The sequence below is a fragment of the Oryx dammah genome, unplaced genomic scaffold (assembly GCF_014754425.2).
Source record: "Oryx dammah isolate SB20612 unplaced genomic scaffold, SCBI_Odam_1.1 HiC_scaffold_3, whole genome shotgun sequence".
Taxonomy (NCBI): Eukaryota; Metazoa; Chordata; class Mammalia; order Artiodactyla; family Bovidae; genus Oryx; species Oryx dammah.
The window spans coordinates 91,548,426-91,563,873 of record NW_024070187.1 but is presented as its reverse complement, the minus strand read 5'-3'; the positions used below and the strand labels follow the sequence as shown (position 1 = coordinate 91,563,873).

At 35.3% G+C, this 15,448-nt stretch overlaps 1 protein-coding gene across 2 annotated transcripts in view; it reads right to left on the bottom strand.

The window, feature by feature from the left end:
- Window positions 1-15,448, bottom strand: part of MRPL1 (mitochondrial ribosomal protein L1) — a 68,793-nt gene that overhangs the window by 19,991 nt on the left and 33,354 nt on the right. For both annotated transcript variants that reach the window (XR_005720546.1, XM_040237168.1), the window contains exon 7: window positions 10,303-10,409. Coding sequence is in view for 1 of the 2 variants with exons in the window: in XM_040237168.1 (XP_040093102.1) it covers window positions 10,303-10,409 (107 nt within the window). In the remaining variant the exon portion in view is untranslated. The remainder of the gene's footprint in view (window positions 1-10,302; window positions 10,410-15,448) is intronic.

Sequence of the window (15,448 nt, the reverse complement as noted above, 5' to 3'; positions counted from 1 at the left end):
CGATCCCTGGATGAGGAAGACCCCCTGGGGTAGGAAAATGGCAACCAACTCCAGTATACTTGCTTGGAAAATTCCACGGACAGAGGAGCCTGGTGGGCTACAGTCAAAGGAGCCACAGACAGTCAGACACGACAGGGCAACTAAGCACAAGTAACTGAGGCTGCATCTATCCAGCAACATTTTTTGATTAGATATTCAATGTTATCATATTAGTAAGTTGCACATCATTGAAAAACTATTCTGTGGTATTCACTTTCAAGTAATTCATATTAATCTTCCCACAAACTTATTTCTCTTTCCGTGTCTTTCCAATCTGCAGGTGAATGAGCAAGGAGAAAGGGAAAAGTAGACAAGGAAAAAAAAGCAATAAGGAAAAAGAAAATAGAAAAGAAAAACTTCAGAGAGCTATTAAAAGAAGGAAAAAATAAAAGGACAGAGAAAGAGGGAGGAAGGTAGAAGGTAGGGAAAAGGGAGCCTGAAAACAAACTACATTAAAAAGAAAAAGACTACAAATAAATCATGTCAAATAACCTTCATCAAAGTACCAAAGATGAACAACTACCTCTTCATCCAGAGACTGAAAGAGTAAAACTACCATGAATGTCCAAGTGGGAAGAAAAAAGTTACAAAACTGCTCAAAAGCCTAATTATGATAATTATTCTTAAATTAAGCCTCATCTAAACTCCATGGGGTCACAAAGAGTTGCACATGATTACGCACCTAAAGAACAATCTCCTGCCTAGACTGGTGGCCAGAATTCTGGGAGCCAGGTAAGGGGAGAGTAGAGGGTGGGGAGGAGGGAAGAAGAGAGAGAGGGGAGGAGGGGAGGGTTTCTCAATATTCCATATACATATATTCACTTAATCTCCCTGTTTTCAAATTTTCTCAACTCCTGATCTCTCCCAGTAAGAGACCTTTGTTTTCACCTTTCCTGCCACCTACTAGCATGGGAAAGGGCAGTTACTCAGGGTCAGGAAATATGTAAAAATCTTCAATAGTTTTCAGCTAAACCTGTTTCAGAGGGTTCTTGCTCCATCCTCACACATAGCATTAACACTCAGTCCCTGTGGTATCCAGAGCCAGATCCTAGCCTTTTTAAAAATCCTGACATTTATTTCTTTGGCTTTCTCCATTGCTGACTTAAGATTTGACATTTCCTTTTCAGTTACCACTGTGGTATTCATTCAATCTTTACTTGGAAGCCTCAGAGCACATGTTATTTTCAAGTGTCCATGTGATACTTTGGGAAAGAATATTAATATTACACTACAGGCCACAATGAAAGTCTCGATAAATTTTTTTAAAGTGGAAACTAAAAAGGATACATTCTTCAACCATTAAGGCAGTTAAATTAGAACAAACCAAAAATCTAAGCAAGTCAAAAAAGGTTCCAAAAGTTTAAAATATTCTCCCAAATAAGAATAAAAAGTACTAAGAAAATAATGACAAAAAAACTAAATATCAAACTTATAATTAGAGGCAAATTACACTCTTTCAGTATTAAAAAAAAACAAAACTCACAAATCTTATATAAAACTTAGAAAGTTAGAAAACGAACAACAAAGCAAATCTCAAGATAATAAAAAGAGCAAATTGATAATTTATAGATAGAAAAAAATAGCAATAAATTCTAAAAACTATACTAAAAAAAGTACTTTAAAAAACATTTGAGATAGCACTGGAAACTATATTCAATACACTGTGATAAACCATAATGGAAAGAATATGAAAAAGTGCATATACATGTATAATTCAATCACTTTGCTATACAGTAGAAATTAACACATAAATCAACTATATTTCAATAAAATAAATTTTAAAAAATATAAAGAAGAATGTCTTATTCTTAGGTTATAAACATAAAAATATTTAGGGGTGAAGTATTATAATGCCTGCAACTTAATTTTAAGTGGTTCAGAAAATATAAAAGAATATCTACTACTTTGAACAAACTATGTATACTAGTTGTTCTAAGCAAATATGACAAAAATTAGTGAATCGAGGTGATGAGTATATAGATGTTTGTTATACTATAATTTCAACTTTCCATTCATTCAAAATTTTTCAAAATAAACTGAAGAAAAAGATGTGCAGATGTGGAGGGTATTTACAAACAAGAGCTTAACCTATTTCAAAGAAGAGCTTAAATAAACTTTATTAAGCAATAAATTCCAAGAAAATCTGTAATATTTCATTATTTTCTTACCTGAAATGTTATGAATGTAATTTACTTTCTCTTTACAGTTTTCTCTTCTAAAGAGATATGGAGTCCCCAATGCTCTAAGATAAAATGAAGATAAACCATCAAGATTTCCTGATTTTATGGTTTTTTAAAAAATAATGCAGTGAAAAGTCATTTTAAAAAGCTTGTATGTGCATGGATACTTGAAAAGAATTACTTTGAAGTGAAAAATGAAAACGGCAAAAGGTGACTGAAATTATAGCAGGTCATCACGAAACATTCTTTTGAAAGCTAAACACTTTTTATAAAGCATGGGAAATCCCACGAAGTTACTGTCTAACACCAAAGCATTTAAAGGGGCCAAAACTCCAAAACGTAACCTGAAACTGAGTAGATTTTAGAGTACACTGCACTTGCCTGGAGAATCCCAGGGACGGGGGAGCCTGGTGGGCTGCCGTCCCTGGGGTCGCACAGAGTCAGACACGACTGAAGCGACTTAGCAGCAGCACCTTTTGAAAGGTCCATTGCGCATTATATCACAAATCTACATTTTTATTCTGAAACTTCATCTAACTTTACTAATTCTGGAAGATTTCTAGGTTACACTTGATTTGAAAATCGAAGTCTAAAACAGATAAAAACTACAGTAATGATTTCTACCTCTGTGAGATTCTACTGAACTGGTTTCAGACATAAAAGTCAGCTAGTTGCTACTTGAAAACATACACAGAAACATGGGTCAGATTTTATAAGCTCTTTCAGGCATGGACATAATAGGCCACAAGAGTTATAATTTACTACAGTATGAAATACCATGAGAGGTTAAATAACCGAATGAGCACATTCCACGCTTTCCATTAAACTACAGTTCATGTCCTTTCCTCTTGATAAATGCCCCTACTACAAGTCCTAATGCGCCATATTTTACGGCTTGAGAATTTTTTTCCTAGTGAAAAGTTCTATCTTTGATCTCCATCAGTCTCAGCAAATGAAACCTAACTACAACACTACCACATATGATTTTGAAATATGTGAAGAAGTCAATATTAACAAAAGTGAAGGAAGGAAGACAGAGAACATTTCAGTTTTTGACAAATATAAAGATATTATGTGTATCTTTAAAATGGGAAAGTCAATATTAACAGAAAATTAGAAAGAACTTTTACCTTATAAAGGACATGTTAAGAAAACCAATCAACAATGGGACTGGCTTACTGGAAAAGTAGGCTGGAGGCCAAGATTCTTAAATCAAACAAGCAATCTATCAGAGAAAAAACAAAACGTATTTCTGACAGCCTCACAGCTAACATAAAATGGATTTGTGGTATGTTATAAAATACTAACAGACACCCTTTGAAAATTACTTCAAAGTCTTTATTCTGGCAGGTTTAGGCTACAGTATCTGGACATATATAGTATCTGGACACTGTTTAGTTTTTCTGTGTAATGTCAAAATATACACCTGACTAAACATGCCTATAATGAATACAGGACAACACTCTTAATTCTGACTCTCATTTTGTGAAATCTCAGGAATTAAAATTTTTACTTTCAATATTACTGACAAGGATTGTTTGAAAAGTTTAAGTTCAATTTTTATAAATTATTGATTCACTACATATAATATATATCGACACTTTTGAACTGTGGTGTTGGAGAAGACTCTTGAGAGTCCCTTGGACTACAAGAAGATCAAACCAGTCAACCCTAAATAAAATCAACCCTGAATACTCATTAGAAGGACTGAGGCTGAAGCTGAAGCTCCAATACTTTGGGCCACCTGATCCAAAGGGCTGACTCATTAGAAAAGACCCTGATGCTGGGAAAGATTGAAGGCAGGAGGAGAAGGGGATGACAGAGGATGAGATGGCTGGATGGCATCACCAACTTGATGGACATGCGTTTGAGCGAGCTCGGGAGTTGGTGATGGACAGGGAAGCCTGGCATGCTGCAGTGCATGGGAGCGCAAAGAGTCCGATACAACTGAACGTCTTAGCACACACACAAAACTGTAAAAGATCATTCTTAGGTCATGGGTCTGTTGTTAAAAAAACAGCCACAATTGGATTTGGTCCATGGGCCATATGTAGTTTGTGAACTCTGCTCTGGATAGCCTCCTTTTATCCAAAATGAAGTGGACCCCTAACGGACATGTAATGCTGTCAGTGTCCTTTCATCCATACGTTCATTCTAAAGCCAATCCTTGTATCACACAAAGGAACAACAACAAAACAACAACAAAAATAAACCTCTAGTATTTCCAACTATACAATGACATCACCTGTGGAAATCTCAGACTTTTAAGGAAGATATATTACTGTGCTTTGAAAATCTTTTTTCAAAGATTTTCTGTTAGTCTGTTACCTCTGATAAATAATAAATATTTTTATGGAATAGTTATATTAGATACAATCAGAGACAGATTTTTTATTCCCTTTTAAATCTTTATTGAGGTATACTTGATAACTTTATAGAGGCATATTTTGCATATTATTCACCATTTTCTAAATCATAATTCAATGACTTTTTAAATAATTTTTTCTACCAACACCATAAGTCAGTTTTCAAACTAGCGATCTCTGAAGCACATTTACTATTAATGCCTGTTTTCGCCCACCCCTTTGCCTCAGGCAACCACTAATCTTTTTGTGTTTACAGTTTCACCCTTTTCTGGACATCTCACATGAATGTGGTTTCTGCATCTGCTTTTTTTCACTGACCATGTTTTTGATGTTCATCCACATCATGGTATGTATCCATAGTTTGTTCCTTCTTATTGCTAAACAGTATTCCAAGAGATATGCTACACACTCTTAAAGTGTCAATTTAACAAGTTTTGACATACATATACACTTATCTGGTGGCTCAGATGGTAAAGAATCTGCCCATAATGCAGGAAACCTGGGTTTCATTTCCAGGTTGGGAAAATCCCCTAGAGAAAGAAAGGCTATCCACTCCAGTATTCTTACCTGGAGAATTTCATGGGCAGAGGAGATTGGCAGGCTACAGTCCATGGGGTCATAAAGAGTAGGACACAACTGAGCATCTAACACTTTCACACACTCCTGAAACCATCACTGGTCAGGATAACAGTCATGTCAATCATGTCCCCAACTCCTTGTGCTCCTTTGTCATCCCTCATTTCCACCCCATCCCAGCCACCTTGTCCCTAAAGCAACTTCCAGTCTTTCTGTCACTACATATCACTTTGTATTTGTCAGAATTTTATATAAATGGAATCATACAGTATGTACTTTTGTATGCCCTTTGCCTTCAGCACAATATTTTATTCATTCACGTTAGAGCATGTATATTGTTTCATTATTAAAGAAAATTCAATTGTATAGAATAACAAAGTTTGTTTACACATTTACCTGCCAATGGACATGTGACGTTTCTGGGTTTTGGCTATTACAAATAAATCTGATATAAACATGTTTATAAATCTTTGCATAAGCATATGCTTTCATTTCTCCTGAGCAAATATCTAAATGTGAAGTGATGGGATCATATAGTAGGTAGATTAAACTTGTTAAACCACAGAACTGTTTGCCAAATGGGTTTCATCATTTACATCCCCACAGCAACATATGAGCATTCCAGTCACTCCATATCCTCACCAATGTTGGTATGATCAGTTTTTGAAATTTTAGACATTCTAGTAGATGTGCAATGGTATCTCATTGTTATTTTAATTTGTATTTCCATAATGACTAATAATGTTGAGCATATTTCAATGTTTGTCATTCATCTGCCATGTGTTTGTCATACTTTCATGAGGTATTTCAAGTCTTCTGACTTTTAAAACTAGACTGTTTAATTGTTGAGTTTTAAGAGTTCTTTATATATTGTGGATTTATCACAGAGATCATTTGCAAATATTTTATCCCAATCTATGATTTATTTTTTCATTCTCTTAACAGCTTTTTAAAGAGAAAAAGCTTTTAATTTTTAAAAAATATGAATTACCAATTTATTATTTTTGTAGATCATGCTTTTGGTTTATATCTAAGAAATTATTCCCTAACCCAACTTTTTCTTCTAGAAGTTTTATAATTTTCAACTTTATATTTAGATCTTTGATACATTTTGAGGTAATTAAGTATGGTATAAAGTATGGATCAAAGTTCATTTTATCTCATACAGATATCTAATTGTTCTAGTGCCATATGTTGAAAAGTCTATTGCTTTGCCATTAAAAATGCTTCTGCACATTATTTTAAATCAGTTGTCCATGTGTTTTATACTTTTTTTTCTTCTGACTCTCTATTCCACTGATCATTTTGTTTCTTGACATCAATATCACATTGTCTAAATTACCGTAGCTTTATAAATCTTGAAGTCAGATAGATTTCCAACTTTGTTCTTTGCCAAGGCTATTTTGACTCATCTAGATCCTTTGTATTTCCACATGAATTTTAGAATCAAGTCAATTCTACAAAAAACTTTAATGGGATTTTGATCCATACAGTCTATACATCACTTTAGGGACAACTGACATCTTCACAATATTAAGTTTACTGATCCATGAAGATGGTTCACCTTATCATTTACTTAGATCTATTTAATTTCTCTTGACTGTTTTGAAGTTTCCAGTGTATGGAGTTTTATCTTTTGTCAGATTTATCCCTAAGTATTTCATATTTATTTAATATTACTTTGGCATTCCTTAGTTTTAAATTTTAATTTCCAAATGTTCATTGCTGTTATATAGAAACAAACTGATTTCCGTATATTAACCTTGTATTCTGAAACTTACTTAATTCACTTCCTTGTTCTAGTAGCTGAATCATGTCATCTTATGAAAAATGACAGTTTTATTCCTCCTTTCTAATTAGGATGTCTCTTTTTTTCTGCCTGAATACACTACCTAGAATCCTTAGATTAACGATGAAAAGAACTGGTGAGAGTGGATATCTGTATCTTGGTCCTGATCTGAGGAGGAAAGCATTCAGCCTTTCATTACTATGTATGATATCAACTGTTGATTTTTCTTAGATGTTCTACCAGGTTGAAGACATTAACTTGCATTCCTAGTTTGCTGAGACTTTAATCAGGAAGGAGTGTTCAATTCTGTCAAATGTTTTCTCTGTAGCTACAGAGATGATCACATGACTTGATTTTTAGTTAGCTGAAATCAACCCTGAATAATCATTGGAAGGACTGATCCTGCAGCTGAAGTGCCAATACTTTGGCCACCTGATTGATGCAAAGAGTTGACTCACTGGGAAAGACCCTGACTCTGGGAAAGATTGAGGGCAAGCAGACAAGGGGATGACAGAGGATGAGATGGCTGGATGGCATCACGGACTCAACGAGTTTGAGCAAATTCAGAGAGATAGTGAAGGACAAGGAAAGCCTGGCATGCTGCAGTTCATGGGGTCACAAAGAATCGGACATGACTTAGCGACTGAACAACAAACAGATGTGGTAAATTATAGTGATTGTTTAGTGCTAAACTAACCTGTGTTCCTAAGATAAGCCCTAAGTGATCATGATATGTTATTCTTTTGCACACTGCTAGATTCTATTTGCTAAAGTTTAGCTTATAATTTTAATATTTACATTTATGAATGATGCTGGACTGTCATTTCCTTTGCCTGGTTTTGGTATCAAGATAATGCTGATTGCTTTAGGTGTGTGTGGGGTTGGTGGGGGGCGGGGGGGGGGGCGGTAATTAAATTCCCTGTTACTCCATCTTAGCCAGAAGTGCGTGAATGTGTTTGTGCACTAAGTCACTCAGTCGTGTGTGACTCTTTGCAACCCCAGAGACTGTAGCCTGCGAGGCTCCTCTGTCCATGGTATTCTCCAGGCAAGAACACTGCAGTGGGTTGCCATGCCCTCCTCCAGGGGATCTTCCCAACCCAGGGATCAAACCCAGGTCTCTTATGTCTCCTATATTGGCAGGCAGATTCTTTACCACAAGCACCACCTGGGAAGCCTAGAATTTTTTTTTTAAATAGTCATTAGGTCATTATCTCATCCACTCCTTCCTAATCTAGGAAGTACATACCAACAACATCATGTTATATATAGGGAAAATAGAGAAAGGGGGAAAACTGAGGCTCACAAAGTTCTATCAGTTCTAACCCAGAACTAAGATTCTTTAAACATCCTACTCTACTATACTATTTTAGTAGTACTCAAAAAGATTCTGTTTAAGCACAGATTATTTTTCATTAAAAAAAAAAAAAAGCATTTTATCTCTAAAAAACCCAGGTAAGTCTGGTCTGAAGCCCATGTCTCAATCACTATGATATTTGTTAAAAAGAATGAATGACATGCCATGGTTTATTATACACTGAGTCAGGATATATACATAAATTATTAATTATTCAATATACTGAAAACATTACTTAAGAAAAAGATAAAACTAGGAACAGAGTCTTATAAAGATACTTTACAGACCCAAAAAGTCCAACCAAGAGAGTAACAATAGCTGATAGATACCATTCCAAAGTTTTTAGTTAATCTTCCAAACCATACTATGAAATAGATATTACTATATAAATTTTATAGATGAGGAAGTTTGAGATACAACAACATTCAGAAACTTGTTTAGAAGGGGCAATATAGGAGTAAGGGGTTAAAGAGATATAAACTACTATGTATAAAATAAGCTACAAGGATATATTGTACAACATGGGAAATATAGACAATATTTTATAAAAATATAAATGGAGTATAACCTGTAAAATATGTGAGTCACTATACTGGACACTTGTAACAAATAATATTGTATATTAACCACACTTTAATTTAAAAAACTTTAAAAACAGAAAAGAAATTTTTCCAAAACCTGCCATCCTTTAAGTAGCAGAATAGGTAGTCAAGCCTACGTCTCTACAGCTCCAGAATATGATCTTAAAACTTGTATTTGGTTTTCTGCTTGTGTTTCATATTACAATGTTGTCATCCCTGAGAAAGAAGATGCACAGCCAAGGGCCTTTTGGGAACAAGAAAATTCCAACATCAGATTCCAGTAGAGCTAGTGCCAAATGAATTAGAGCTAAGCTTTGATGATAATGGAAGTGATAAGGGGTTTCCCAATCCCTGACTGGAATAAACTTGTTTGGCCCCCTTTCTGCACCAAGTTTTCCTTCCATAAAATTAGCGAAGGGCCCTTTATATGTTCCTGATGATCTGCAACACGCTCAGCTCATGAGCTTGGACTTCTAGCTGCTGGCTTTAATGCAGAATTGCTCTCAGGAGTAGCACGGGGGAAGGAGTAAGAGCTCTTCAAGTAATTCCAGTTATGAGGCAAAATGGTGTAAGGCTAAAGAGCCTGGACTCTTGAGACTCCTGAGATTCAAATACCTAGTATGCCTCATACTAGCTGTGAGACATTAGAAAAATTACTTAATCTCTTTGGGCCTCTATCCTTGCATCTAAAAAACAGAGATGGTAATTCACCTCTCATAGGGTTTAGGATTAAAAGAACATATGAAAAGTGTTTAGAATAGTGCCTGGCACTTGGTTAACATTGTGTAAATTTGGCTAACATTATTATTATAGTTATTGCATAGGAAAAAATTACATACATTAAATAGGTATGTTAGAAATTCTGTAGTATTAAAAAAAACTAGCAAAAACTATATGTTTTAAAACACAGTCCTCTACAAATCTGACTTATCTATATTAATGTCTCAAAAATGACTTTGGAAATTAATTTCCAGCATCTTCTGTAAGTGGGCGGTTTTTAAATATAAGCAGGGATAATCAGAAACAATTTATTAAAATCAAATTACTCAATTCCCTTAAGGTAGTATTAAATATTTACTACAGTCTCAGCATTCTGCAATATCCTATAAGGTATATATAAGATCTAGACCCAACTCCCAAAATGCTTAAAATATTAGAGAACAAAAACAACACAGAATTGGCAAATAAGGCAAAGCACAAGAAAATGTCAGAGAGTGGCATGTAACTCTAGAAAAAGACTTCTACAGCACCATTAAAATGTATGAATTCAACCCACAAAAAAAGTATGTACATATTTAGTGCCACTACTAATGCTAGTGACAAGGACAAGTTCAAAGGACTGGTATGTTATAAATTATTAATGAATCACTTCAATAAAAAAGAAAGGGGTTACTGAATAATATTCACTATGACTTACTGTTGCTATTTTGGTCTCCAGAAAGTTCTCCCTTTCTTCATCTACCTTAATTTCAAGTCCAGTTTTAAATAATTCAAGCATTTTGGGGATGTCCCGGCCAACGGAATCTGGTTAGAAAAACAAGAAATCCAAAGTTATCACTATATCTAAACAAGTAGCAAAAATTACTAAATAAGAGAAACATCCAATCCAAGTTAAGACATAAAAAATGATTTGTGGCAAACAGACTTTAGGGTGACCCATATCCTGGTGTTCATGCCCTTGTGTGACACCCTCCCACTGAGTGTGGATGAGACCTGCAACATGCTTCTAGGCCAGGAGACATGTGACTATGCATAACTGATTACATGACATAAAAATGCAATGCTTATCTTGAAGGAGTCTCCCTCCCTACTGGCTTTGAAGAAGCAAGATACAATGTTGTCAGGGGCCATATGGAGAGAGCCATGAGCCAAGAAACAGACCCTCAGTCCAGAAACCTGCAAGGAACTGGATTCTGCCAAAAAGCCATATGAACCTGGAAGCGAACCTTCCTCAGTCAAGTCTCAGACAAAACCATGGCTCCAGCTGATACCCCGATTGGAGCTCTGAGACACTGAAGCAGAAAACGTAGCTTAGCTGTACACACATTCCTGATACACAGAAGCTGAGATAGTAAATGTGCCTTGTTTTAAGGCACTAAATCTGTGATATTATTGTTCCACAGTAATAAACAATAAGTGTATACAATGATGATGCTTATCAAACTTTAGAAACATTGATGGCAAATTAAAACCTATACAATAACACATGATAAAAGCTGAAACAGGGGAGTCTTGAAATCTTTGAAGAACATTTTACTTACCTTTACATGAAATTCATCTGACCTGCCTGACCATTAGGAAGGAACTAGAAAAGCAGCAAGAGCTAGCAGTATAAATAATATCTCACTGAGTGATACAATCTGGAGGCAGCTCATTACTACACCAATGGTTACAGAAGCTGGCATGAAGAAAGAGATAAAAATTGAAACTTTACTGGATTCTAATGCCACTTTGTTCTCCATTAGGGTAGAGAAAAAGATGCAGTTGAATAAACAAAGGAGAAAAAAGGAATCAAGGTAAAAACCAAGAATTTTCAAAGGATCATGCAGGAGACTCCAAACATACATTATACCCTCCTAACCTTTAATCATCAACATTTTAACTCAAATTTAACATATAAAAACATATATATATATTTTTTTAGTTTTACCTTAAACTTTTTAAAATTCATTTTTTATTGAAGTAACAGTTGAATTATAGCACTGTGTTAATTACTGCTATACAGCCAAGTGATCCAGTTTTATATATATATATATATATATACACACAGTATTATTCACATTCTTTTCCATTATGGTTTATCACACTATATACTAGGACCTTGTTGCTTATCCACTTTATATATATTAATGTACATATGTGGAATCTATAAAAATGGTACAGATGAACTTATCTGCAAAGCAGAAATAGAGACACAGATATAAAGAACAAATGTATGGACACCAAGGAGGCAAGGGGGATGGGTGGGATGAACTGGGAGATTGAGATTGATGTTTATATATACACTACTATGTATAAAATAGACAACTACTGAGAACCTACTGTTTAGCATACATAGGTAACTCTACTCTATGCTCTGTGGTGACCTAGCTAAGAATGAAATCCAAAACAGAGGAGTTATACGTTTAAAAAAAAAAAAAAATTACCTGCTGACTGACCTGAATCTATACCTACAATCCTGCTTTCCTTCCTGTCATATGGATGAACTGTCTGCATTCTTATGAAGGCCCACGCTCTTCATCTAAGCACTGGATCCCCTACCTCCTCACGGATACATCGACACCACCCCTTCCTCTCTCTACATTGTCAGCTTCTCCTGCTTTCCCAGATCAACAGCAGCAGCTGACAAACTTGCTATAAAATGTTTCATCTTAAAACAAAATACTGCCTTTCAATAACCATCTAATACTTTCTGAAGAACGCTAAGTTTTCCAAAAAAGTTGCCCATCCTTTCTGTCTCGGCTTCCTTTCCTTCCATTTTCTCTCCAACCTACCTCCATCAAGTTACATCCCTAATACTCCACTGAGAATAACCCTGTGTTCCTCTGACTTGACCCGTCAACAGTAGTTCACAGAATATGTCTCCCCTCTTCCTACTGTATCATGACTTGTCTTCTGAAACTCTATTCTCACTGGCTATTCATTCCATTCCTGTTGGCTGAGCTACCCTTATTTGGCCGATTTCTAAAAGGTGGACTACCGGAGGGTTCAGTCACATGACCTCTCTTTTTCTACCCATAGACACCCTTTAAGTGATCTCTTTAAACATTGAAAACATACTGCTTTAAACATTTACCCACTGATAACTGCCAAATTCATATTTCTGGCCACAAGTTCTCTCATAATCTCCAACCATCCACTTAGTATCTCCACCCAAATATAGGTAGGTAATTAATATGGAGTACAACATGAAAAATGTTTGCTGAATGAACAAATTAATGACTTCATAATTTTGAGTCTGATATCACAGTGCTATTGTAATGATAATGAATCGAGAAAGGACAGCGCTTAAGAAGGAAGAGTTCCGTATTAAAACATACTGAAGTGAAGGTGTTGATGGAATGCTGAATACATAGAAATAAGAAACTGGAAAAAAGTGACAGACCAGAGAAAATGATGTATTAATATATTTGAGTTTTTTAAACCAGTTCCATCCTAAAACAATCACAAATAAAACCTCCTTCCTTTGAACTTTTTTTTCCCTCTCTCTCTCCCTTTTTTACCAAAACATGTTGATGTGAATTTGCATTTCCCTAATAACCAACATTACTGGTTGGAGAATGAGCTGGTTGGATGGCATCATCGACTCAATGCACCTGAGTATGGGCAAACTGGGAGACAGAGAAGGACAGGGAAGCCTGGTGTACTGCAATCCATGGGGTAGCAAAGAGATTTCTTGCATTTCTTTCAGTTTCATTTCTGACTTAACTGTTATGACCAGAAATCACACTCTGTATGATTGCAAGCCTTGTAAATTTACTAAGACTTGTGTTAAAACCCAGCAAATGGTCCAACCTGAATGTTCCACATACTCTTGAAAAGTGTACACCAAACACTTATTAAGTGAGGTATTATATAGCTAGCAATAAGGTCAAGTTGGTTGACAGTACTGTTCAAATCTTTTATGTACTTTCTGATTTTCTATATATACGTTCTATCAGTTATTAAGAGAAGAATATTAAAATCTCCAACTGTACTTGTTTAGCTTATATCTCTTTTCAGTTCTGTCAGTTTGTGCTTCATGTATTTTGTGGCTCTCTCTGTAGCTGAGCATGTCCTTTTATTGTTACAGAATATCCATCTTTTTCTCTAGTAAACTCCTTGTCTTAAAAGTTCATTTTGTCTGGTATTAAAATAGCCAACTCAGTTCTCTAATGGTTAAATATTTTCATGGTATATTTTTACTCTTCATTTTCCTTTCAGCTTCTTTGTGTGAATGAATAAGAAGTGTGTCTCTTGTAGACAGAATATAATAATTTTTTCATCATCTTATAATTTCTGCCTCTTGGTTGAAGTGTTTATTCAATTTCCAATTAACCTGACTAATGACATGGCTGGATTTAGGTCTCTATTTTGATACACATCTTCTATGTGTCTCATCTCATTTGTTTCTCTGTTGTATACTGCTTTCTTTTGTTTTCAACAAAAAAATTTAGTATATCATTTTTATTCCTTTATTTAGTTTTAAGCTGTATCTCTTTTTGTGTATGTTTTTACTTGTTCTAGAGATTACAATGTGCACATTTATTTATCACAGCCTACTTCATCTTAACACTTACTTCCAGAAAACAATAGATTTGTGCCCACCTCCATCCTTCCTATCTCATCTCATTACGATGTTATTGTCATGTCCAAACCTGCTTTATCTCCTCTGTATCTATCTTTAAAATCATACTCACTGGACTACTCAAGGAGGAAATTAGGGACTCATTCAAAACTCTTCTTTCTCCCTTACCTTCCACACCTAATCAATAAGTCCTGTTAATTTCACCTCCTCAATATCCCACAACAGCCTTCCTCTTCTCGTCACTGTCACTGCTCAGATTCTGCCCTTATTCCTCTTCCCCTTAGCCTGCTGCATTCGCCACCTCACTGGTCTCTGTTCTTTAAAGTTTCATTATCTTCATATCACTACCCTATCACTTACAAAGCTCCCATATAGAGTCACTCTAACAAGCAAATCATATTTCATTCAATAGATTTCAACAGCACCTACCTTCACAGAGGATAAAATCTAATCTCCGTAGTATGGTACACAAAGTCCTCCATGATCTGGCCCACTGCTTATCACTGCTAACCCCACTGACCTATCTGATAGCACGTTATGTAACTAACGATAGAAAGCTAGTTATAATTTTCTGAACACAACTGGCTGACTCACACTTTTGTGCATTACAACAGGCTATTTCTACCACCTGGAATGTTCTCCCCATGAATGTCAAGAAAGAAAATGCCTATATATGGTTAAAGTCTCAACTTCACTGCTACCTTCTCTATATAATCTGATTCTACAAGGTGTTCCTCATTCCTCTAAGCACTTTGTACATTTTCCACTAGTACACTTCCTGCATCTTAGAGCAGCAGTTTGTTACTCTCTCACCTGTCAGTTTTCATCTCCTTAAAGATGGGAACTATCTGGTCATCTTTTAATCTTCAGCATTAATTGTACTGCCTGGCACACAGCAGACACCCAATAAATAGACACTGACTCAATAAATGAGTTATAAAGGTAGAAACGATATATGAAGCCATGAAAAAGAATGAGTTCTAAAATAATTAGGAAAAAATTTTTTGAAAAAAGAAAAAAGTAGTTATGGAACATGCATAGCTACTTTAGGAGTTATGGAGAGTCAAAAGTAACTGAGGGTCAGATGTATCATGTACTTAGCCTATGCTAAGCTCCTGCACATTATAATAAAAACACCATGGGGACATGTTATCATGAAACTCATTTTGGAGATGAAAAACAAAGGCACAAAAGTGTTCAAAATTTTTTTCAAAGTCACAGTGAGAGACAAAGCCAAAACAGAAGGAGGTCTATGTCTAGCCACTCTTTAATTCTG